The sequence below is a fragment of the Amblyomma americanum genome, chromosome 7 (assembly GCF_052857255.1).
Source record: "Amblyomma americanum isolate KBUSLIRL-KWMA chromosome 7, ASM5285725v1, whole genome shotgun sequence".
Taxonomy (NCBI): Eukaryota; Metazoa; Arthropoda; class Arachnida; order Ixodida; family Ixodidae; genus Amblyomma; species Amblyomma americanum.
Window position 1 is genome coordinate 123,212,808 of NC_135503.1, and position 25,009 is coordinate 123,237,816.

At 49.7% G+C, this 25,009-nt stretch overlaps 1 protein-coding gene across 1 annotated transcript in view; it reads right to left on the reverse strand.

Moving 5' to 3' along the window:
* The window catches only part of LOC144099527 (sodium-coupled monocarboxylate transporter 1-like), a 185,563-nt gene extending 161,386 nt beyond the window's left edge, over positions 1-24,177 (reverse strand). Inside the window, exon 1 of the mRNA XM_077632897.1 lies at positions 23,848-24,177. Within this exon, the coding sequence (XP_077489023.1) occupies positions 23,848-24,177 (330 nt within the window). The remainder of the gene's footprint in view (positions 1-23,847) is intronic.
* Between the last annotated feature and the right edge of the window lie 832 nt (positions 24,178-25,009).

Sequence of the window (25,009 nt, forward strand, 5' to 3'; positions counted from 1 at the left end):
GAATGCTGTGACATTCATGACTTCAAAATTGTAATCAAAAGGGAATCACGGGACTGATTGTGGGACTTTTACCCCCATTTGAGAGGCTTGAGGCACTGGAGGGCTTGAAAAAAAAATGACTGTATCTGAGGGAGCTCCCACTCCACAGCCGTCGCTCGGAGCAAGCATGCTGGCATTAGGAAGCGTCATTCCGACGTTTACGGGAGATAAGACAGGGGTTCCAATCTGCGATTTCTTTTCCATGCTAGAAGAGATTGGGAAAATGGGGGGATGGTCCGATGCTCAAATGCTGGGAATGGCGAGGTGTAAGATGGCAGGAGCTGCTCATGATTTTGCCTGGCGAGACGAAAAAGTAAAATCCACAAAATCATTTGCGGAATTTAAGAAGCTCGCGTTTGAGCATTTCGACACTGAACCACGTCACGTGCGGGTACAGAGGTTCCGTGACGCCGGACAGATGGTAGGGAGGACGTGCGAACATTTGCGTCGCGGCTTCAGCGCCTAGCACGCGATACGTTAAGCAGGGAGGAGGAAGGAGACCAGTTAAGGAAGAAATACGCGGAGGATATACTTAAAGAGGAAATGACCGCTTTGTTCGTGGCTGGTCTGCAAGACCCCGTGCGCCGGTTCGTGCTCTCGCGCAAGCCGAGCAATTTCGACCAAGCCGTGGAGGCCGCATTGGATGAGGAACGAAATGAGGCGTTAACGACAGCCGCAGCGAGAGTACGCGTCATAGAGAGAGCGGTGCTCAACCCTGAGGTTGCTCTCTTGACAGAGCGGTTAGATCGCTTGGAACAGCTGCTAACTCAGCAGGTAGAACGCCAGGTTGAAGCGCGCGCTCAACAGCGCCCATTCGCTGGAAACCGGAGACCGCCACAAAGCTACAGGCGCGGTATGCGAGATTTTGAAGAAATCGTATGCTTCTCTTGCCAGGGTCGCGGACACATCGCCAGGTTCTGCCAAAACGTGCGCCGTGGGGAGCCTCAAAGAGAAGCAGGCGAGACACGCCCTAAGCAAGCCGACAGCGGGGCTCCAGATACCGAGACAAAAAAACTAGTTAGTCCTCCCCAGCCTGAGGAGCGTGGGGAGGGAGCAGTAGATGATGAGGTGGTGGTAGTTTGTGTGGCCGACGAGGCATGCCCTGTTGTGCGTTGCAAGTTAAATGGTTGTTGCATGGAATTGTTGATAGATACGGGGTCAAAGGTGACATTGCTTAAGGAGAGCAGTTTTAACACGCTTCGAAGGAAGGGGGACCGCGAGGTGTTGGAAGCGTCTGGTGGTATGGCAACCAAATTTTAGGCATAACGGGGGATCCTCTTGGCATAAGTGGACTCTACAGGTTACACTTCTCCCTCGGCGGAATTGCATTGGAGCACCCCTGCTACGTATGCCCGGACACGGTGTCTCTGCCAAACGGAGTGTCAGGTATATTAGGGCAGGATTTTTTGAGAAAAGGGAAGGTAGTAGTCTCATTCTCTGAGGAAGAGGTTAATGCGGGCGGCTCAAAAGTTCCGTTTTTGAACAGGAGAGGGGCTGAGATTCGCATTACCGATATTGACACCCGTCAAACAGTGGGATCATTGGAGAAGGTATATTCGCGGGTTGCCGTCCGGCTGGTCGAGGAGGCGGTCGTCCTTCCTTGGTCGGAGCACATTTTGTACGCGTTTGTGCCTTCAGATGTAGAGAGCGGCGCCGTGGGAGTGCTTGAGCCGGTCGACTCTCTCAGCAATGGCCTGAAGGCAGCCGCGTGCCTCGTGACAGTTAATGACGCCCACAGAGTGCCCCTACGGGTGGTTAACTGTAGCCAGCAGCCACTGAGCCTTCCCAAGAACAAAACATTGGCTTTCTTCACCTCTGCGATAGAGCAACGTGAGCCCACCGATACGGTACTCGCAACTGTAGAGCATGCTAGTCCTTCGGCTGCTCCAAAGGTGTCGTTCGATCTTTCTCACGTAAAATCCAGGGAGAGGGAGGCTCTGGCTGGTTTGCTGAACGACTACTCGGAGGTATTCGCCGCGTCCAACCTGGATTTGGGCTGCTGTGGCGTTATAAAGCACAGGATAGAAACCGGCACTTCATCGCCCGTTTACCAGCGTGCGTACAGGATTCCTTACTCCCAACGTGAGGAGATGGAGCGGCAGGTGCAGGACCTGATTGATCGCGGCATTGTCGAACACTCAAAGTCACCCTGGGGAGCACCAGCACTATTGGTGGAAAAGCCAGATGGCTCGTATCGATTGGTAGTGGACTACCGCAAACTAAATGCCGTAACTCGCATCGATCCATACCCCATCCCCAATATACAGGAGACGCTTTCTCAGCTGGGCTCTGCCAGGTACTTCACGGTAGTGGACATGGCGGCGGGATTCTGGCAGATAGCAATGGATCCGGCAGATGCCGAGAAAACGGCATTCAACACGCCCTCAGGGCACTATGAATGGAAAAGAATGCCGATGGGTCTGGCCAACAGCCCTGCTGTCTGGCAGAGAACCGCTGATGTTATCCTGGCAGGTCTTCTGGGAAGGCTGTGCTTCGTGTATATGGATGACATTATCATATACAGTGACAGTTTTGATAACCATTTGCGCGATATTGAGCAGGTTTTGGTGCGACTAAGAGCAGCGGGTCTCAAGCTGAAGCCCTCTAAGTGCCAATTCCTCAAAAACGAGGTGAAATACCTCGGGCACGTTGTTTCAGCTGACGGCGTGCGACCGGACCCTGAGAAACTAAGGTGTGTCTCGGATTTTCCATCCCCGACTAGCGTCCGCCAGGTCCGGCAGTTTCTCGGCCTGATCGGTTACTACCGAAGGCACATAGAGGAGTTCGCCAAGCTCGCTAAGCCGCTCACTGCCTTAACAGCCAAAAATGTCGCCTTTCGCTGGGACGAAAACGCGGAGAATGCTTTTGGGGCCCTGAAAAGGAAGCTAATGAGTGCACCGCTGTTGCGCCACCCGGATTTTAGTTTGCCCTTCGTTATGGCCACAGATGCGTCAAAGTTCGCAGTTGGTGCCGTGCTATCTCAGGTTATCGAGGGCAAAGAACATCCCGTTGCTTTTGCTAGCCGACAGCTGAGCCCCACAGAGCAAAAGTACGGAGCTACGGAAAGGGAGTGCCTCGCCGTTGTCTGGGCAGTAAAGCACTTCAGATGCTACCTTTACGGCCGCAAATTCAAGCTAGTCACAGACTGCCATCCTCTGAAATGGGTGATGAGTGTCAGGGACCCTAGCTCGCGACTCGCTAGATGGAATCTACACCTGCAGGAATACTGCTTTGAAGTTGAGCACAAGTGAGGAAAGACACATCTGAATGCTGATGCACTCAGCCGCACAGCTGCCGTGGCAGCTATAGATGAGTTTGTCCCCGTAGTCGACCCCGCCGAATTACGCACAGAGCAGTGCAAAGATCCTGACCTGAAGCGAATAATCGAAAGCTTAGAGGGCGCACCGTCTCACCCCGAACAGCTAGGTTATTTCATTGACAAAGACGGCACCCTGTGTCGGCGCACGAGGCCAACCAGGAAAGGGAGATTAGAGAAAACCGCTTGGGAGAGAGTCGTCATACCTCGGTCGTGGACAGAAAGGGTTCTTCGCGCGTTTCACGATGCGCCATGCGCCGGTCATTTTGGCGTAGCGAAGACACGCAGGCGTGTGGAGCGTTTGTACTTTTGGAGTGGCATGCGACAGGATGTTAGAGACTACTGTGCGAAGTGTCATTCCTGTCTCGAAAGAAAAACACCCAAGGGACGAAGACCAGCTCCAATTCAGCCGTTCCCTGAGGTTTCGGCTCCCTTCGAGCGGACAGGTATGGACATAATGGGCCCATTGCCCACGACCACTTCCGGAAACAAGTACATTTTAGTATTTGTCGATCACCTTTCAAAATACGCGGAAGCGGTAGCACTCCCAGATCAGAAGGCAGACACGGTTGCAAGAGCATTTGTCGAACAGATCGTGCTCCGACATGGACCCCCGAGGCAACTCTTGACAGATCGGGGAACGAACTTCGTGTCGCAGTTAATGAGGAGAGTTTGCGAGCTGCTTAAGATCGCTAAGAAGCAGACAACACCGTACCATCCGGCTTGCAACTGCGCGGTGGAGCGACTGAACCAAACCGTGGCCGGGTTCCTGTCGCATTTTGTTTCGCGCGACCAGCGGGACTGGGACTTGTGGCTCCCGTATGCAATGTTTGCCTACAATTCCGCAGCACACGAGAGCACGGGCGAATCGCCATTCTTTCTTCTCTACGGCCGAGACCCGGACCAGCCTAGTGAAGTGCCAGAGAGCCCCCGTCGTGTCCCATACGCTTCACTGGACGACTATAAGGTTGAGCTAGAATCGCGCTTGCAAGTGGCGAGAGACATCGCAAAGGAGTCCTTAAAGAAAGCGGCGAAGCGCAGGAAGGAGGTGCACGATCGCAGTGCTAGAGACGCGCCGTTTGATGTGGGGGACAGCGTGTACATTGAAAACTGCCAAAGGCAGATTGGGCTAGCTCGTAAGTTCCAGACGAAGTGGAGAGGACCGTGCGAGGTTGTCGAGAAGCTTTCTCCGGTAAACTTCAGAGTCCGAGACGTGAACCGGCGTTTGATAAGGATACACGCAAATCGCCTCAAGTCGGCACCGGTTCAGTATTCACGAAATGAGGAAAGGGAAAGCGCGGATTTTGATGGGGACAGAAGTGAAGCGGAGCGCGCAGATAGTTCGCAAGAAACGCCCTCTCCTGCATTTGTTCGGCAGGCGCCCGAGGTGACGGCTGGAATGCCACCGGATTTACTTCATGCATTGCTAGAAGAAGAAGCGCGCGAGGTTGCCGCGCAGATAACGCCAGGAGAGGCTCCTGCCACGAGCCCTCGCGAGTCTCAAAGCAGACAAAGGGGCACAGACTTACTTAGTATGACTCATGAAGGCCGATATCCGCTGCGAAATCGGAAAGCTAAGTCGGACTAATGGCGTAAACAGAGCGGAGTTGTGAACTGGTTAGAATTGTGTAATGCCACAGCTCATAACATTGCTGTGTGCTTATCTGTTAAGTTATCGGAGTTGGTAGTTAAACCTTTCTGTCATTAAGTAACACCTTCACAGGAGAGCATGCGGAGCGCATGCAGAACCTGCCCTACTTCCTTTCGTTATCTATATTTTTGTCTGTGCCGTGATCGTGCTAGAAGTGGGAGCTCCTTTGTAACTGTGGTAAATTTATTTCGTCCAGTTTGGACTAGAAAGGAGAGGCTTGGGTGCTGAGTTTCATGTTTATCTGTAAAAGATCAGTGCTGCCCCTGGAGACGCCAGTTATGACAGCGGAGGCATATGGTGTTGTGCAGTGGTGTTGAGTGCAGCGAAAAGTGTTTTGTCGGACGCACTGTGCGAGGCGATTCAGAAAGACAAGGGGAGCTGCAGGGACTCAAATCTTCGGAGAACATTCTTCTCGAGGGTGAGCGAGTGTGACATTCCTTGTGTGCTACGAGGTACATTGTTCGACGGCGCGGCGTAGACGGAAACCCAGGTATTTCTTTGTGTGTGCTACGAGGATCCACGTTCGACGGCGCGGCGTAGACGAAGGGACCCGCCGCCGTGACAGCGGCATCATCAATTACCCAGCCATGCTCTTTGAGTGACGACCAGAACAACCGGACCCGCCGCCGCCGCCGCGGGGAAACAGGTTTTATCCTCCCCAATTTCCGGGCACATTCCAGGACAAGGGAGCTGTCAGCGGGCCAGAGCGCGCCGTACCACAGCCGACGCTATGCGCTACCGCGAAGACAACATTCTTTCCCTCCTTCCCCTTTCGACGTGGGCTATCGCCGGGAAGGCACCCACAGCTTCCCGCCGTGCCTCGTAAACAAAAGCGCATTCCCAGAAGGGCCGTGACGGACACCTGTCATGGCGGACAGGCAGTACTCGCCAAGAATGTGGAAAGACAGGCGCTAGTGAATTAGCTCCGAAGAGAGAGCCTGTGTATACTCTCACTTGAGAGAGAGTGGTGGCGTTTTTGTTGTTTATTTAGTTTGTATTGTTAACAGACTCTGGGTTCGAGGCTAAGCCCAACCCAAGGGGTGGTCCCCATCTCGCATGTTATTTTGGATTGGAGAATTGATGCTTTGGGCGGGCCACTGGAAATGACCGCCCTTAGTCCTTTGTTAATCAAGTGCTTAAAAGCACATGTAAACGGATGCAGTCCAGTCTGAGCTGGGGCTCCATGCTTAGCATGTAATGTGATGCTACTTAGGCACTAACCTGCCCGGTCGATGAGTAAAGTAGTGCAGAGTTTGTTCTTTTGTAAATTCAGTTCTGCTTTTTCCAGTTTAACTCTCTGTATATGTATGTTGTAAAATTATGCTCTGCTGTCATCATCTACAAGCTCGCCTCCTGTTAATCTTCCAAGCCGAACGACACTAGAGGAAGGGTTTGTGAACCATCCTCGAAGAAACGGACGACTATCGAAATTCTACTGCAAGCACGCTCAGGACGACATCGTTCGCCAAGAGGGCCTTCAGCGCCGAAGCCCGTCGGCGTGCAGCTTCTGCCAGCAACCGCTCGAGCCCAACTCCGGAGCCACTCCATCGCCCCCATGAAGTCGTCGGCACGTAAGCTCGGACGCCCCAGCCTCTGATGTATAATCTTAATCATGTGTAATTATTGAATATACCTGTTTGTTTAAACTGAGCCATACGGTGTCTCTTTGCCTCTCCGTCCCGTGTGGACCTGCGCATTATGGGGGTCATCACAGCACTGATGACTCTTGTATGTTGACACGTGCCTGATGAACTGGCGATCTTTTGATATCACGCAAGTCAAACGTGCTTGTATTTTTTTCCCGGCCACCAGGCGAGTATTTATACTGGCTGGCAGCCAATAAACGTTTTAGTTGTGAGTCAGCGCTGTGTGTTGTGTCTCCTCTTCTTTGTCCCGTCTGTCGCGCTGTTATGGATCATTGACAGCGGTGTTGTATCTGTATTTTAAAGGGGCGCATACGATAACATCACTCATCTAGCTATTTTGGACTTTATGAAATGTGCAGAATTTAGTGTTCGCATATTCTGCTCAATACGCAGTTATTTATTTATCCAACAGATCACTGCTGATCCATACTAAGGATGTACAAACATCTTGATATTTCACTTCCCTTGGATCCCCACGGGGTGAAGTACATAGCTCAACACTTTTCAATTTTGCGCATGTCGACCTTATCGACGTAATACCACAGTCGGCGTAACTCTCAGTCTATGTGGACGATATTTGTAACTGGGCATTAGGTGTTACGCGGCCACAAGTTTGAGCAAGGCTTCAAAAGGCGGCAAGCTTTCTTACGGCCCACCTCCACCTGTAACGCCTGGAGATGCCTGCTGAAAAATGCTTCCTTGTTGCCTTTACACGCAAAAGTGTGTCCCATTACCCCGTATGCGTAAATGGCTCAACAAAATCCTTCGAAAGCACCAATCGCTTTCTTGGAGTAATCGATCGTAATCTGGCGTGGAGCCCACATGTCTCGTAGATGAAAATGCGACTGACACCGATCGTTCACGTTCTCTGCTTTCTAGGATGGAAGTCGCGGGAAGCCTCAGTGCAGTCAATGCTCCAGATGTACGCAGCATTATTTTAAGGTATTCGTTCAGTACAGTATCCCTTCACTAGTAAACTTAAGGAAAACGAATATATGGTGTCTACAAAGTGTTGAAGCTAAATCTCTCCGCACATACCTTGAACTGCCAAAATGCATGTCTACAGCCGCTACAATGCTTACCGCCCAGGAGAACCCACTGACTGCCTTTGTAACAATCGAAGCCTTGAGAGCGCATATTCGACACCTCTCTCGGATTCCCGCTCGCCATCTTGCTAGTCTTCCTGCTAACCGGCCGGGTACATTCTTTGTGAAAATTATTGGTGCCCAACCCTACACTCCACCAGCCCAATTTACACCAGCCTCTAGACCGTCTCCTCCATTATGGAGCCAGCACCAACCTCGTGCGTTTATTTCCATACCGGGCATAAAAAAGAAGGCCAAGTTATCGTCGACAGCAATAAAAAGAACAACTGTTTGCAGCAGAAATACGGACAGCGACTGCACATATAGACCGATGACTCAGTGACCCTTTCAGTTCCTCAGGCTCCGGGGTCATCCCCGTAAGGACCATAGTTAAGAAAATGAAACCATCACACCGGATTTCATCGACTGGTGCAGAACTTACTGTTATTCGTGTCGCCATTGAGCATATCACTGAAGAAGCACCCCAGCAATGGTATGTTTTCACTGATTAAAATACAGCTCTTGAAGCCTTTCAATCTGTTCTTCGTCATGGGTCCTATGAAGAACTGGTCGCGCAAATCAGGGAGCTCCACCACACTGCCATAAATAAAGGGCATAATATTGTTTGCCAGTGGCTACCAGGACACAACGGTATCGCAACCAACCACCTCGCGGATAAGGCCGCGCGAACTGCTCACCGTGAGGTTGATTCTATGTCCATTTCCATCTCGAGAGCCGACGCAGCGGGTAGGCTTAGACCACTGTCGCGGGACATCACACTTGCCGCGTGGAAGTCATGCCAATTTTCGAATTCACGTTTAAAATCCTGGGACCCAGATCTGAAGCTCCGGCTTCCGTCCGGCCTACCACGACATGAGGCAACTTTGCTGTGTCACCCGTGGCTTCGTGTAGCTTTCACCGACCTTTCTTAATCGATATGGCTGATACCCCTGCATGTGCCAACTGCGGGTGTGACAGGACTATAGCCCACATTCTTTGTCAATGCCCAGCCTGCAGCGCCGGAAGGCAGTCTCTTTGCCGTTCGCTGAAGCGTCTACATCCCCGCCCACTGAATGAAGATTCTCGGCCACTGGCCGCGGCGATCGTAGGCGGTGAAGGCCTCCAATGAACTGCTCCACTTCTTTAGAGCTTCTGGCCTGAACGACAGGCTGTGTGACTTTACCTTACGCTGAGGCTTTGCATAGTGACTTGAATTTCCTGCTACTCTATTTTCTCTACCTTTTTATCCCTTGACCATCTTCGCCCTTGAGGGTAGCAAACCAGTTCTTCTTCCGGTTAACCTCCCTGCCTTTCTTCCTCCTCCTCCAAAAACGTCTCAAAATAAGTGGATCATCATCATAGCGACCGATTACTACTTGAGCCGCTACGCCGAGGCAAAAGCACTACCGAACGGAGCAGCAGAAGTCGAAAAAATTTCCGTGGACACCATTCTTCTGCAACACGGTGTGTCCGACGTGCTAATCGGGGGAAGAGAAACAGCGTTCATGGCGGAACTGACGCAAGCCGTCCCGCGCTACAGCCAAACAAGCCACGGGAGGACGACTGCCTATATACCATCCGAAGATCAACAGACTGACGGAGCGCCTGAACAAAACCATCTCTGACATGATCGCCATGTCTGTCGATGCCGAAAACAAGACCTGGGACGTGATACTGCCTTACACGGTCTTCACCTGCAACACCGAAGTGCAGGAGACTACCCGGATAGCGCCTTTTTAGGCTAGTCCATGTCAGGGAGGCATCTACCACGCTAGACGCGATGCTGTCCGACGTAATCGAAGAAAATACCATCGTCGTCGCCGCCTGCCTTCAGCGCGCAGAGGCCCGAAGACTTGAGCAGCAGCGGACAGACGCCAGACGCTACAGCCTACGAAGACGCAACGCGGAATACAAGCCATGAGACCGGGTCAGGGTTTGGACGCGCATTTGTCGCCGCGGATTGAGTGAAAAACTTTTCCGCCGCTATTTCTGCCCGTACTAGGTTCCTCGTCGGTTAGGTGAACTGGACTATGCGGTCGTCGGTTAGGAACTGGCTGCAGCCCAGCAACGCTGTGTACGACCAGAAGTAGTTCATGTCGTCCGTCTAAAGCCCTATTATACGCGCTGAAAGACACTGTGTTTCCACTATCAGTGTTTATTGTGCTTAGTCTGCTTTATTTTTCTAGTCACCACATTTCATTTAGAGCACCCGGTCGATGCTTCATTACGAGAGGACTAACGCCGCGAATCTTTGTAATCTTTGCTTACTCATTCTTAGATGCCGGCACGCGGCTTTATCACTTTGTGATGCCAGACGCGACCACATTTTGCGCGATTGATCCTATTAAGGCGGAGTCGATTCTACGTTGCTCCAGACTGTTGTGAAAATTTAGCACTCCGTATCTTAAAATTTCGCTATTAATTTGAAATTAAGAACGACCGAGAGTGCGGGCTTTGAATTCGACGAGCAAGCTTGTTGGTTTTTCCGCCGCCGAGTTAATCAGCTTTTTGTGGGTGCAGGTCACCCCAATAAAATGTTTCTTTCGAAGACCCCTTTTACTGTCTTGTTCACTGTTTAGACTGCCGTGCCCACTCTGTCACAATATTTAGAAATTCGCGGCACCGACATTAATACCATAGCGTGTACCCGCGCCAACATCATCATGCATGTTATTAAATCCAAAATTTTGCTTGACTGCCGCATTAAGCTCATATGATGCAAACCCTACTAAGATGATGCCTTAGTAATTTGGACTTATACAGAACGAAAGCCCCTAAACTTTATTGAGAACATTAACCTTCAAACAATATCTTTCACCTACTCCGACTGCCACACCCAATTAACTCTGTTGATGTTTTCGCTAAAAGAAGTTTCGCTTACCACCAGTTTAGACCGAAAAGGGATGGACTGTCAGCAATACATACACTTTCAAAGTTGACATCCTCGTCAATCTAAAGCAAGCATCCAGTACTATAAGGCATGTCGATTTAAAGGAATCTGTTTCCAAGACCAATTCTTCGTAATAAACTCTAAATATATAGAAATCGTCACTAAGCAACGACGTGACCCCGCCATTGTCGACGATGCCATACAAAGGGCATCTAAGCTCAGATGAAAGGAATTACTGGAGCGGCATCAACGCAGAGAATAAATAGATCGCCAAACAAATTTGGCACTTATCTTCACAAGCAACCGCCTATTGTAGACAAAATCCTTGAGAAACAATTAGCATTCTCGAACAAATCCAATGCCTGACAAAAATTTCCCCTGCTCCTGCCCACGTTAGCTAGAGGCTAGAGCGCCACCCTCATCCATAGCTGCTCATGTAGTACGTCGTGCATTACAGCGAGTGACACGTCATACGCAATCTAACTATGTTGATGGAAGCTGTACGAGAGAGGGCCGCTAATAGCACCTGTGAATGCAAGATTGCCTGACCCGTGGCGCTCGTTGAGCTATTCAGGAGACAAGGGTAAAAAAATGAGGGGTGAAGGAAGCCAACAGTTAAACCAAGGAGCAAAGGGGAATGATTTTAATTTTTGTACTTCTAATGTCGACCAAAACAAAATTATTGGCGCAAATGTATTATCGCTATACACACACACACACACACACACACACACACACACACACACACACACACACACACACACACACACACACACACACACATATATATATATATATATATATATATATATATATATATATATATATATATATATATATATATATATATATATATATATATATAAGGAAAGAGACTTCTTGACACGGTAAGTAGGAGTGACTGAACAGAGACCAACGTTTGAAACAATGTATTTGACGTTTCGGCCGTGGAACGGCCTTCATCTGTATGGCATATAGGAATGGAGGGCACAGAATATGACGGCGGGCGCAAAAAAAAACGTACAAACATATACTGCACCGAAGATTAAAAACGTAACACACAAATGACTAAAACGCGATTTGTAGGTACACGAATGTGGGTCAAAATAGCTGAACATGCGAAATTTAGTGCGTTAACAATCTTAGCTAAAGAATGTCACGACAGATGATTAAACGTGTCATGCTTACAGTCCAAAAATGAGAAACTAGAATTACTGTACAGCAAAACTTAAGAAGGGAGAAGTTGCACATTCTAAAAACACTAAAAAAACACACAGTCACTAAAAAACACGGCCACGATAAAGCAGCATAAACGGTAACAGTATTATCTTTTATTACATCCTGACCAAAAAATAACTCATGGCGCTATCTGTCTCTCCTGTCCGAGCACAAAAAAAATAAATAAGAAGCATACCCGTGCTGTGATGTAAAAAGATGAACGTGGCGAAATTTTACCCGATATGACACAGCGCCAAGTTAAATATACTGGTGCGAGAGATTCACGTGGCATAATATCAGTGTTAAGATGATAGTTCACACAAATTAAGACGCAGAAATTGTTCACAATTTTCGAAACACACGACTACAATGAGGAGCATGAACCGTAGCATGCACATCTAATATAACCCAGTGAAAGAAAACCTTAGCTCTTGATGCTTGTTTGGTAAAAAAAGCCAAAGAACGCAAAGGTGTGCTGCGATACACATGAAGAAAAAAGCACGAACAGAATAGCACTAACATCGATGGTTATCAGGGCGTTTGAACTCGTAGGGTGCTCAATTTCCCCGTGCTTTCTTTCAAACCAGAAGATACTGTATTAGATTTTTTATCAGGAAAGGCTCTCTGATTTCTCGGTCGTTATTAGATTTAAATGCAGACTACAGAATAGTAGCGGTAATATTGTCAAATGAATGACCTGGGAGCTGAACATGTGTTGATAGGGGCAGGTTTGGGAGGGATTTAACATGGGCTTTGTGGTTATTTATGCGTAATCTAAAGGGGGTTTCAGTCTGGCCTACTTAATGTAGGTTGCATGTGATAGACTGGAGTAGGTAAATGACATTCGCACTATTGCAGGTGAAGTCACCCTGAATTTTTAAATGAAAGTTAGAACCATTACTGCTGACGCTCTGAGACGTAGTCATTACAGCGGCAATCGTTGTAAGGGTGGCGGCCGTGGGTTGCGGAGCAGTATTTTTTGAAGGAGTTAGTATGTCGCATAAATTTCTCGATCTTATATAAACAGCCCTTGGTGGCTCTACGAATATTTCCTTCAGGCCAACACTTCCCATGAAAATATTATATTTTTTTTTAAGATTGCCGAAACTTTTGGTGCGGATGCAGAATGAGTGATGACAAGGTTGGTATTCGAGTGGGAAGTATCTGGTTTTTCTTTAGCGAGTAGAATCCTTCGGGATTGCGTATCTGCGCCCCCTATGGCGTCATCAATCAGCTGAGTGGGGTAATACTTTTTTAATGAGCGCGCTACGAAGTGTGGCGCAGTTGCTTTTAAAGTCAGATCGTTTCGAGCAGATACGTTTGAACCGAAGTGTTTGACTGTAGGGGATGCTGATTTTAACATCTTTGACATTGCTACTATCAAAGTGCAAATATTGCTGGCAGTCAGTAGGTTTTCGGTAGACCGTTGTAGTCAATCTGTCTTCGTGAAGCAAAATGGTGACCTCAAGAAAATTCATTTTACATCTACACTACGTATGGGAAAATGATATAGAATTATGCAGGTTGTTGAAATCGGCTATAAATGAAAGCAGCTCGGCGTCGCCATGAGACAAATAAGAAATATATCATCAATGTAACGCCTGTAGCAAAATGGTACTAATGACGGGCTTTTCAAAAATTCGGTTACCAACAAACCCATAAATATGTTTGTGTAATTAGGTCCAATGCGCGGGCCCATAGCAGTTAAATTAATTTGAACATAATGATTTCCTTCAAACTCAAAGTTATTAAGTTCTAATACGAGTTTGAGTAAGGTGGCCAAAGTACAATTGTCAACTATGTTTTCAATGCGAGCTTCATTGTCGACGATCACGACTGCCCGGATACCACCTGCATGCGAAATGTTCGTATAGAGTGAAGTGACGTCGAGAGGGACAAGCAAAGAACCCTTAGGGATGACAAGATCAATGATATCGGACAGGAAGTTAGTAGTGTCGTTTATGTAGGACAAAAATGTGGACGGAATTATATTAATTAGCGTGTCGACGTAACGGGATGGATTTTCTGTAACAGTGCCGACACCAGAAACGATGGGTCAACCCAGAATGTTTATTTTATGAATTTTTGGTTACAAGTAGAATCTACCAGCCACCGGGCTAAGTGGGATGATTGAGCAAAAAACTTTTTCTGTAATTTAGTTATCATTATGCAGGTCTAACAATGTATTCTTGAGAACATCTTTGAACTGATTTGTGGGTATTCAAGCCTTCCGGAGTACATTAGCCATGTACTTCAGTAGCGGTACGGCTTGATTAAAAGGCATCGTCCGTGGTCTTAAGTCATTACTCCCCAGCAACACACTTCACCTTACAGGAGGCCTCGTCCCGCCAGCTTCATTCAATGAAAACCTCACTTTTTTTGTTTACGAAGCCTCCTTCCTCCTAATGCCGCACCCACTGCATGGTGTTGGTACAGCGCCAGGGACAATACACGGGACGAAACAAAGAAAGGCACACACGGGTGCTGTTCCGTCACGATGCAAAATTACCAACTAGTCCGGAAACTCGCTCTTCTAAACTTCACCTATTAGCCACCACAACCGTCTAACCTAAAGAACGAAATGTAGCAGTAATTAGAAAGGAGAATACACCAGTCCGCATTCAACCGATGATTACTCTATTGACTATAAGAACCAGAGCATTTTTTTCTTTTTTATGGTTTTTCACTGGACAAACAACATACAGTAAATAGTTTTCTAATTCAGTGCGCAGATACCTTAGCAATTGGTTTTCGTGTACAAAACGACTGCTTCCTTTGGTACTGGAGTTGCGTGTAGAATTAATACTGCTTGCGAAGATTTTTTGCACCACATATTGTTAACGCCTGTTAATTTCGTAAGCTCATTCATACCACGAAAGGCGCACTAAACCACAGAACGTATGCCTCGAAGAACACTTGCCGTTATAGAGCAGCGACCTTCTGGTACACGTACTCTGTGGCTGGTTTCATACGAGATAAGATATACTGGGTAAAAAGAGCTGAAGGAAGAAACAGGATGTGTCATGCTGCGTTTCCCAGGTGTATCAGGTCTCAGAACCTGCTCTAACCTGCCATTTTTATTTTATCCCTGTGGCCATGTATGCACAAACTTTGTTGTTTTTTTCAAAAGCTTCGTACATATGAGAGAAAAAGCGTTGATGCAAAGCATGCTGACCAATTCCTCTCTCCAACTTGCTTTTGCCAAGCGACATCGACGCACAGTTCTCACATCAGAAAACATGACAGAAATCGCAAGTCTTCAATATTGACTACTTTCGTATGCTACTACTCAGGACAGATATTAGAACGAAAATCATCTGTAAATGTTTTTTTATATATGCGCTGTGCGTGTTTGATTACGCGAAATACCAATATTGTCCAAATGAAATTGAAGCGCAAATGCAGTGATCTCAGGAAATTGCGTTTTCTTTAGAGGAGTATGGCAGTGAGAAAATGTTTGTACTGCCGCAATATTCTGTGCACACTAAAACGGATTGCATCCATCTTAGAGAGATGCTGGAAATGTATTTTATAGCTCTTGGGTTTCAAGAAACCTATAACTACGCCCAGATGCAACGCTGTGGACTCGTGAAAATGTGTTCGAATACACACTGCCATTTTTTCTGCGCTACGGTGTTGGTAACTGTAACCCCATAGTTGTGAAAACAATTGTTTCCCGTTTTAAACTTTTTGTTGTCTATGACACTCGGCACACATTACCTTGCTCGGCAACCAGTACGGAACTAGCACTGATGATTGTATAAGGGGAGTAAGCCACCAGGTAAGAAGTGAAAGCATTTTCTCAAAGGTATCCCTCCTACATACGATTTCCACCTTCTAAATTAACTTACACCCTCCTCGCTCTTGAGGATTGGTGACAGACTTCGAATCAATTTTGTCTTCACTAAAATGCTGCGTGTTCGTTCGGACAACCAATAAAGAACTGGCAAGCTATGAGTCCTAATTCTTCAGGTTCCCAGATCAGCGAGGACGAAAAAAATTTTTTTACAGCAGTTATAAGAGAAGCCATTCCTCAACTGTCTTCAGGTGCCATGCTATTGCAACGTAGTGGTGACGGCAGTGGAAGCAGCGATGAAGGCGGCCAAAAGTGTCTTCTCAAAGAAAACTGTTTATTGGGCTGACTTGCGCCCAAAATGGACTGAATCACTCGGCGGCGGCGAAGCGACAAGCGTGCTCGGCGGTTGTCGAACCGAATGCCCGCCGCTGTCGGCCGTCCTCAATTTAAAGCTGATAGCGAACTTTCGAGATAAAGCGTGCAAAGTTGCTAGAACATTCCGGAACAACGTAGAATCAGCTCTGCCTGGCTTCGATCAATCGAGATAAATGTAGTCACGTCCTGCGTCGCAAACAAAGCGTTAAAGTGGTGTGGCGGTGGTGGTAAAAACGTTTATTTCCTCTCAAAAGAGGGAGTTACATGGAGGGTGCTCTGGAGTCAGGCTTAGTGCCCTTCCCCTCACAATCACTAGGTGGAGTCCCTAGTACGGGACCCCAGTGGCTTTCGCTGCCGCCATAGCTCGTTCGACCATCGCCTTTTGGGCTTTCAGGTCGCAACAGGCGAGTAGGGTCGCCTCCCAGTCCTCCCGGGTGGGGTTTGGGATTGGAGTAAAAGCAGGGTTGGAGGGGCACGCCCACACCATGTGGTAGAGGTCCGAGGACCTCTCCCCACAGTGCGGGCACTCCCCGGAGAAGGCAGGGTCAAAGTGCTTTAGCGAGGCCGGGCACATCATGGTGTTCGTGACAAGGCGGAGGAACAGGCGTTCCTCCGCTCTCGCTAATCCTTTACACGGGTGGGGGTACAGTTTATGTCTATCTTTGTATAATTGAGTTATTTCCTTGTAAGTGTAGGTCGGCGTGGCTTCCGCTACTTCTTCAGAGGAGGCGGGGGACGAGGTTGCCCGGTTAGAGAGCGCGCGGGCGGCTGCATCTGCTGCCTCGTTTCCTCCTAGCCCCGAGTGGGCCGGAGCCCAGACTATGAAGCGGTGGGATGGACCTCCTACGTACGAGCTGTTTTGCAGTAGCCGGTAGGCCAGGTACGGGACCCAGCCCTGTTGGACGTTCCGACACGCCCCTCGCGAGTCGGTTATGATTGTCTTGGAATCGAAGTGTGTTGCCGCTAATGCGATGGCGACTTCCTCTGCTTGAGTGACGCTTCGGGCTTTGAAGGCGAGCCCGTTCACCGTTTTGGACTCGTGGATCACTGCCGCCGTGTACCACCCGCCTTGGTGCGGGCCGGATGCGTCCACGTAGTATACCCCGGGTTTCCTTCCGTAGTGGTGAGCTAAGGCCTCTGCCCTGGCCCTGCGTCTACCCTCGTGGTCGTCCCTGGACATCTTAATTGGGAGTGGTCTTACGTGCAGGGCGTAACGCCACTCCTGAGAGAGTCTTACTCTCTCCTCGGTTAGAGTCGTGTGTTCTATGTGCAGATGGGCTAAAAGGCGGCGTCCTGACGGCGTCTGCGATAATCGCGTGTATTGACCTGTGAGGTGGGCTTCTCTAAGTTCATCGAAGGAGTTCGTCATACCCAGACCTTAGAGTCTCAGGTTAAACGTGGTTATCGGGAGGTCGAGGGCCTTCTTCGCCATTTTGCGTATTATCACCTCGATGATGTTCTGGTCGTGTTTGTTGAGGCGGAGATAGGGGGTCGAGTACAGGATTCTGCTTGTTACAAAGGCATTGGCCAGCCGCAAGGCGTCTTTGCTTCGCAATCCCCCTTTCTTGTTCGAGACTCTGCGGACCATTCGGCCCACCTGATCTCCCACCTTCTTTAGTTTGTCGAGCGTGGTCGTCGCCAGCCGACGCTGGTGGATGAAAAGACCTAGGAAGGTGGTGTGGCGGCAGATTTGAAAAACGAACACTGCACATATTCGCGGCATTACTTCCCTCTCAAAGAAGCATCGACCCGATGCGTTAAAACAAATAATGCGACAAGAGAAAAAAAACGGATCTTGCGAAAATAGAGCATGGAAATGCAGCGGCCTTTAGCGCGCAAGATACGGCTTCAGACGGACTACATGGACAACATCTGGTCGAACGTGGTGTCGCTGGGATGCAGTCATTGCGTCAGGGATGACTTCATAATCCTGTTCACCTAGCCGACGAACAACCTTGTACGGGCCGAAATACCGGCGCAAAAGCTTTTAACTCAATCCACGGCGGCGAATGGGCGTCCAAACCCAGACTTGGTCTCCTGGCTTGTATTCCGCGTTGCGTCTTCGTAAGATGTAGCGTCTGGCGTCGGACCGCTGCTGATCTTTGATCCGTTATCGGGCAAGCCTTCGAGCTTCTTCTGCACATTGAAGGTAGGCGGACACGTCGACGTTCTCTTCTGTAACGTTGGGCAGCATGGCATCTAGCGTGGTCGTGGCCTCCCTGCCATGGACGAGTCTAAAAGGCGTCATCTGGGTGGTATCCTGCACTGCGGTGTTGTAGGCGAAGACGACGTGAGGCAGGATGACATCCCACGTTTTCTGTTCGGCATCGACATACATGGCGAGCATATCGGCGATGGTTTTGTTCAGGCGCTCGGTCAGTCCGTTGGTCTGCGGATGGTATGCAGTTGTCCTCCGGTGGCTGGTTTGGCTGTGACGCAGGATGGCTTGCGTTAGTTCCGCCGTGAATGCTGTTCCTCTGCCCGTGATGAGCCCATCGGGGGTGCCGTGTCGAAGAGGAATGCATTCCACAAAAAATTTGGCGGGTACTGCTGCGGTTCGTTTCGGTAGGGCTTTCGCCTCAGCGTAGCGGGTCACGTAGTCGGTCGCTATGATGATCCACTTAATTCCAGATGTTGACGTTGGAAAAGGGCCAAGCAAGTCCATGCCGATCTGCTGAAAGGGCCTTGAGGGAGGTTCAACGGGGTTCAGAAATCCTGCTGGTCGCGTGGGAGGGGTCTTTCGTCGCTGACAATCTCGGCAGGATTTCACATAGTGTGCGACATCGGCAGACAGTCGGGGCCAGTAATATCATTAATACTTGTCTTGAATGCGGCGGAGGGTGCGAGTAAACCCGAGATGTCCAGCTGTCGGCTCTTCGTGTGATGCCTGTAGAGCTTCGCGGAGACAAGCAGGTACAACAAGGAGGTAGGCTGTTTTGCTCGCTGCAAAGTTTTTCACAAGGACCTCAGTCTGCACACAGAAAGAAGACAGTCCTCGCATGAATGAAGCCGGGGGTGAAAAAACCTTGCCTTGCAGGTACTCGATGATGCGTTTTAGGTCGGCGTCCGAGCGTTGCTGCTGGCAAAAGAGCTGGGGCTGATGGGTCCCAGGAAGGCGTCCTCATCGTCGTCCGGTGGCGGTGTAGCTACAGGGGATCGTGAGAGGCAATCGGCGTCAGAGTGCTTTCGTCCGGACTTGTAAACGACGGTGACGTCAAACTCCTAGGGGCGCAGACTCCATCGAGCGAGTCGGCCAGAGGGGTCCTTGAAATTGGCGAGCCAGCACAGCGCGTGGTGATCGCTGACCACCTTGAATGGTCGTCCGTACAGGTAGGGGCGGAATTTTGACGTGGCCCAGATGATGGCAAGGCACTCCTTCTCAGTTGTCAAATAGTTAGCCTCGGCCTTGGAAAGGGAAGCTAGCGTATGCGATGACCTTCGCAAGCATGTCGCTTTTTTGAACGAGAACGGCACCTAGGCCCACGCTGCTTGCGTCAGTATGAACTTCAGTATCGGCGTTTTCATCAAAATGCGCGAGGATCGGTGGGGACTAAACGACGCTGAAGTTCCCTGAAGGCTTCTGCTTGCGGCGCTTCCCATTTAAACGGCACATCTGCCTTCGTCAGTTGGATCAGGGGCTCGGCGATGCGCGAAAATGTTTTCACAATTCGTCGGTAATATGCGCACAGTTCGAGAGATCTGCCCACTGCTTTCTTATCGGCCGGCGGTGGGAACTGTTCAATAGCAGCTGTTTTCTGCGGGTCTGGGCGTACTCCCTCCTTTCTAACGATGTGGCCTAGAAACAGCAGCTCTTCGTAGGCAAAGTGGCATTTCTCTGCTTTCAAGGTTAGGCCAGAAAACTTGATTGCGTCTAGTACTCTTCGAAGTCTTTTGAGGTGCTCTTCAAAGTTCGAGGCGAAGACAACGACGTCATCTAAATATACCCGACAAATTTGCCACTTCAGGCCTCCCAGCACTGTATCCATTACTCGCTGAAACGTCGCTGGTTCGGAACAGACCAAATGGCATCACCTTGAACTCAAACAGCCCACCCAGAATGATGAATGCTGTCTTCTCGCGATCTCTTTCGTCGAACTCAATTTGCCAGTAGCCGCTATTGAGGTCCATCGATGAGAAATATTTGGCGTTGCAAAGGTGGTCCAGTGTGTCGTCAATGCAAGGGAGGGGGTAGACGTCCTTCTTTGTTATGTTGTTCAAGCGGCGGTATTCCACGTAGAATCGAAGTGCGCTGTGTTTCTCACTAGAACAACCGGTGCCGCCCAAGAGCAGTTTGAAGGCTGGATGAGGTCGTCGCGAAGCATTTCTTCGACTTGGTCCGGCTGGCTTGTCGTTCTCGCGGTGACACATGGTAGGGGCTCTGACGGAGAAGTCGGACGTGTTGGTCCGTTATAATGCGATGCTTGGCAATTGGCGTTTGTCGCACCTTCGGCGATGTCGAAAAACACTCACTGTAGCTTTGAAGCAGATTGTGGATTTGGTCTTGTCTGTTCCGGTGCAGGGCTGGGTTGATGTCGAAAATGGGCGAGTTCTCTTGGTCAGGCGAATCTTCTGCGGAAGGGCCGGAGAGGGCGAAGGAGTCTCGTACGTCGGATATTTCGTCGAAGAAAGCAATCGTCGTTCCTCTGGTAATGTGCCGGTATTCTTCGCTGAAGTTTGTCAGGAGTACTTCGGCCTGGCCATTGCAGAAATGTGCGATGCCTCTTGCGGTGTTGATTCCTCGGTCTAGAAGCAACTGCATGTTCCCCTCGATGATGGCTTCAGTGTTAATGGCTCTCGTGGCGCCTACGGTCACGATAACGCTTGAACGGGGTGGGACGCTCACTTCTTCCTCCAGGATACTCAGGGCAACGTGTTTCCTGAGTTTTCACCGAAGCGATGGATTCGTCCGTCGAAAGCGTGATCAGCTTGGATCGCAGGTCGATGATCGCCTGATGCTCATTGAGGAAATCCATACCCAAGTTCACTTCGCGGGAGCATTGCGGTAGCACAAGAAAGGTCGCAGGATAGGTATGTCCTTTTAAAGTCACTCACGCTGTGCAAAGTCCTGATGGCGTAATGAGATGGCCCTCTGCGGTGCTGATTTGTGGGTCGTCCTAAGCCGTTGTGACTTTTCTCAGATGCGCAGCGAATGTTCCATTCATCACCGAGTAATCAACTCCTGTGTCGACTAGAGCGGTAACTTTCCGGCCGTCGATAGTCACTTCGAAGTCGGAGGTCCTAACTCTTGCATTGCAGGTCGCTCTCGGCGTCGGGTCACGGCTTCGTCGCGTATGCAAGTCGCGGGTTGGGCGTGTGGTGGAAGCTTTTCTGGGTGGCGGTCTCGTTTTGAAGGCAGTTTGCGTCGTAGTCGGGGATGTCATTGTGTGCGGCGTCGGTGCAGCGAGTGTCGGTTATTCATGCGGCGTGGCGGGTGCAGCGTCTTCATGGGGCGTGGTCGGTGGGGGATCTTCGGCGTTTCGCTCGTGAGCAACCTCACCTCCACTGGTTGCTCCCTTTAGTTTCTCCTATGGGGCTAGGAGAGCTTCCTCGTACCGCGGCTATGTAGCTGCGGCGTGGAGACGCAAAGCGCGAGGTTGACGGCGATGGTGAGCGCGAAAAGCGGTTCGGCGTGTACTCCTCTCGACGCAGGTACTCGTCGATTTCCTGCGGACGTTGGCCGAAGCTTGGTCGTGCGGCGTTAACGGCAAATCCTCGAAGACCGATACGTCGGTACGGACAGTGACGAAGAATATGGCCGGCCTCACCTCAATGGAAGCACAACGGCCGGTTGTCGGAAGTCCTCCGGGCGTCGCATTTCCTGGGACTTGAGCGTCAGTCATAGGCTGCACGGGCGAGGGCTGGAAGGCGGCGTTGTGGAACAAGTGGCTCATCTCGGGGAGGACGTAGGGGTTGCCGTTGGGGCTGAGGAGTCCTTACTGCAGCGGCGTAGGTCATGGCCTGGGGTTATGTGGCCGTCGGCGTTTCCAGTGCCGGTTGCACTTCTTCCCGTATCACATCCATCAGAGTCGCTGCTTGTGGCTGTGGGAAGGAGGGCAGTAATCGGCGTAGCTCCTCTCGGACGATTTCGCGGATAACTTCCCGCAAGCTGTCGCTGGTGTTGGCCGGCGTGTCCAAACGGATTGCACAGGCAGAGGAAGGGCGATTGTACTCCCGAGCTCGGACGTCGAGGGTCTTTTCAATCGTGCAGGCTTCTTGCATGAATTCCTTGACTGTTTCTGGCGGCTGGCGGACGAGGATCCCAAATAGTTGTTCTCTTGCGCCACACATGAAAAGCTGAACTTTCTTTTCCTCAGACATCTCGGGGTCGGCACGGCAAAATAGGCGCTTCCTTTTCTCGACGTAGGCGCGGACGGGCTCATTCGGAAGCTGGATCTTGGACTCAAGGAGTCGTTGGGGTCTTTCTTTCCTCACGACACTGGTGAACACCTTCAATAGTTCTCTCCTGAATAGGTCCCATGTCGTAAGGGACGACTCGTAGTTTTCGTACCACGTGCGTGCGGAGCCATCTAATGAGAAAAACATGCGTCGAATTTTTGCCGCATCATCCCACTTGTTGAATGACGCCATGCGCTCAAATTGGTCCAACCATTCTTCGGGGTCTTCGCCTAGGGATCCATTTAAAGTTGGCGGCACCCACGGCTGCTGCAGCATGATCAGTGTCGACATCTTCGGCTAGTTTGCGGTTCTCGTAGCAGCGTCTTTTCGCTGTCTGGCGCGTTCCGGCAGGGTCCCGACCTCAGGCTTCTTTCCCTGGAGAAGTCGGCTGGCTCGCTGAGCTGCTGGCTCGTCCTCGGGTGCGAAGCGTTGAGGGCTGGCTTCACGACTTGAAGGGGCGTCCGGAACATGAAAGGCTACCCAGCACCTCCACCAATGTCACGTAGTGGTGACGGCAGTCGAAGCAGCGATGAAGACGGCTAAAAGGGTCTTCTCAAGAAAACTGTTTGTTGGGCTGACTTGCGCCCAAAATGGACTGAATCACTCGGCGGCGGCGAAGCGACAAGCGTGCTCGGCGGTTGTCGAACAGAATTCCCGCCGCTGTCGGTCGTGCTGAATTTGAAGCTTGTAGCGAGCTTTCGAGATAAATCGGGCGAAGTTACTAGAACATTCCTGAACAACACAGAATAAGGTCTGCCTGGCTGCGATCAATCGAGATAAATCTAGTTGCGTCTTGCGTCGCAAACAAAGCAATAAAGTTTTGTGGTGACAGATTTGAAAAACGAACAAACACTGCAAATATTCGCGGCACTATAAATACAGTGCAAAGAAGCGCGTACATGAAAACTGCGGTTGATGGCAGAGGAAGTGGATTCGCCATGACACCCGCCATAAAAACTACTGGGCTGGCTTGCCTTAATAAATCTAACTGAATTGTGTCTTGTAGCTACATTATCCGATTAGGTGTGGTGGTATGGCTAGTATGTATGGCGTGTGTATACCGTAGAATTCACTAAGTTGTGTTGTTTGTTTCTAGCATTTCCATCCCAGAAAAATGCCGTGAAAAGCCTATTTTTAGCTTTGCTTGGGGAGCTTTGTTCGAGTGGCTCAAATTTACTGCGCTCTTTCTACGTCTAAGTCCTATTGCAGTAAAAAGGCCCAGTTTACCGCTGTAAAATTCTTTATGCGGCCCAATACCGTAAATTCCGCATTTTCCGGTGCACTGGCTATATTTCGTCATTCGCGTCAAAGCGTAAAATTGTGTTTTCCTCATTTAGCGCATTAAACTATACCTATTTGTTTTTGCGAAACAAAGCACATTGCTGTCACTATTTTATGGGATATTGCATTCATGACAAAGCACACATAATCTTACTTGAAATACCGAGGTGACTTGTAGTTCGTACATGACGGGGAGAAATACGCGGGAAGAAACAGTCGCTGCCGGGATGGCAACGAGGGAAGTCCATATGAAGTGGAACCCATAGGCGTAGAAGTGTCCAGCCAAACCAACCATAGTAGTGGATGAGATGAGGCTTGCCGCAATGGATGCTGCTAGGGGAAAAGCGCGCAAGGTGCGACTTCCAAGGAATACCTCTTTCGTCGTCTGGGGCGAGTTTGCCTTGCGCCGCACGAAGTATAGGCCGAGTCCGAAATTAAGGGTCATTAATGTGCCGAAGACCACGTACTCGACGACAGAAACCATGGCTTTTTGAACTGCCGCCAACCTGGGCTACGTGGAGAACTGTTCGGAGAGTCGGTCGTAATTCAGCTTGTATTGACGGCAGAATTATGCATACTGCATGCGATTCACTCTCTCCAGTTTCCACAGAGATGGAGCGCTCAACTGCTGTCATAAATTTAGTGCGTGGGGCTTGTTTTGAGCGCTGAGTCGTGATATGAAAAGCATTTCATAAAAAAACTTACAGATAACCTTGTACAAGGTTACCTATCTCCGTAGTGTAGATGCTTCAAAGCGGCTACAGAGTGCGGCCTGTTATTTGCATTACATGTACCCACGAGGTGGACATTGCCTGCAGCTTCGGCTGTTGCACAAGCACAGAGTATTTGAAAACCGCACGAAAAAAAAGAGGCCACGTGTTTCAGTAGGTGTTGAAATACCACCTGTTCGTTGTGCCGTCATTCGAGTGTCTGTCTAAAAACAAGCACTTGTGAATAACGACATCCGTTGTTGAGGTGGTTCGCAAGCAAAAACACTAAACAGTTCTCGCTAGGCCTACATAGGAGAGAGTCGGGCAAAACGCGACATGAGGCAAAAATCCTTTTTTTTTCCTTAGCATCCCCTAACTTCATTCCGAAATCATAATTATTAGATATTTGGCTGGCGTTGCCAGTCAATCTGCGTTAGAAATGTACCGATAGTTGACCAGATTAGCTGTTTCGAAGCAGACAAAAAATTGTTAAGTGAGCCTTCGTAATAGAGAAACCGACCGAAATCTCACGAACTTCATCACACCAAATTTTTCACAGTTCCGCAGCTGCACTGATCTGGCGTCCTATAATAACGTAAGTAGTTA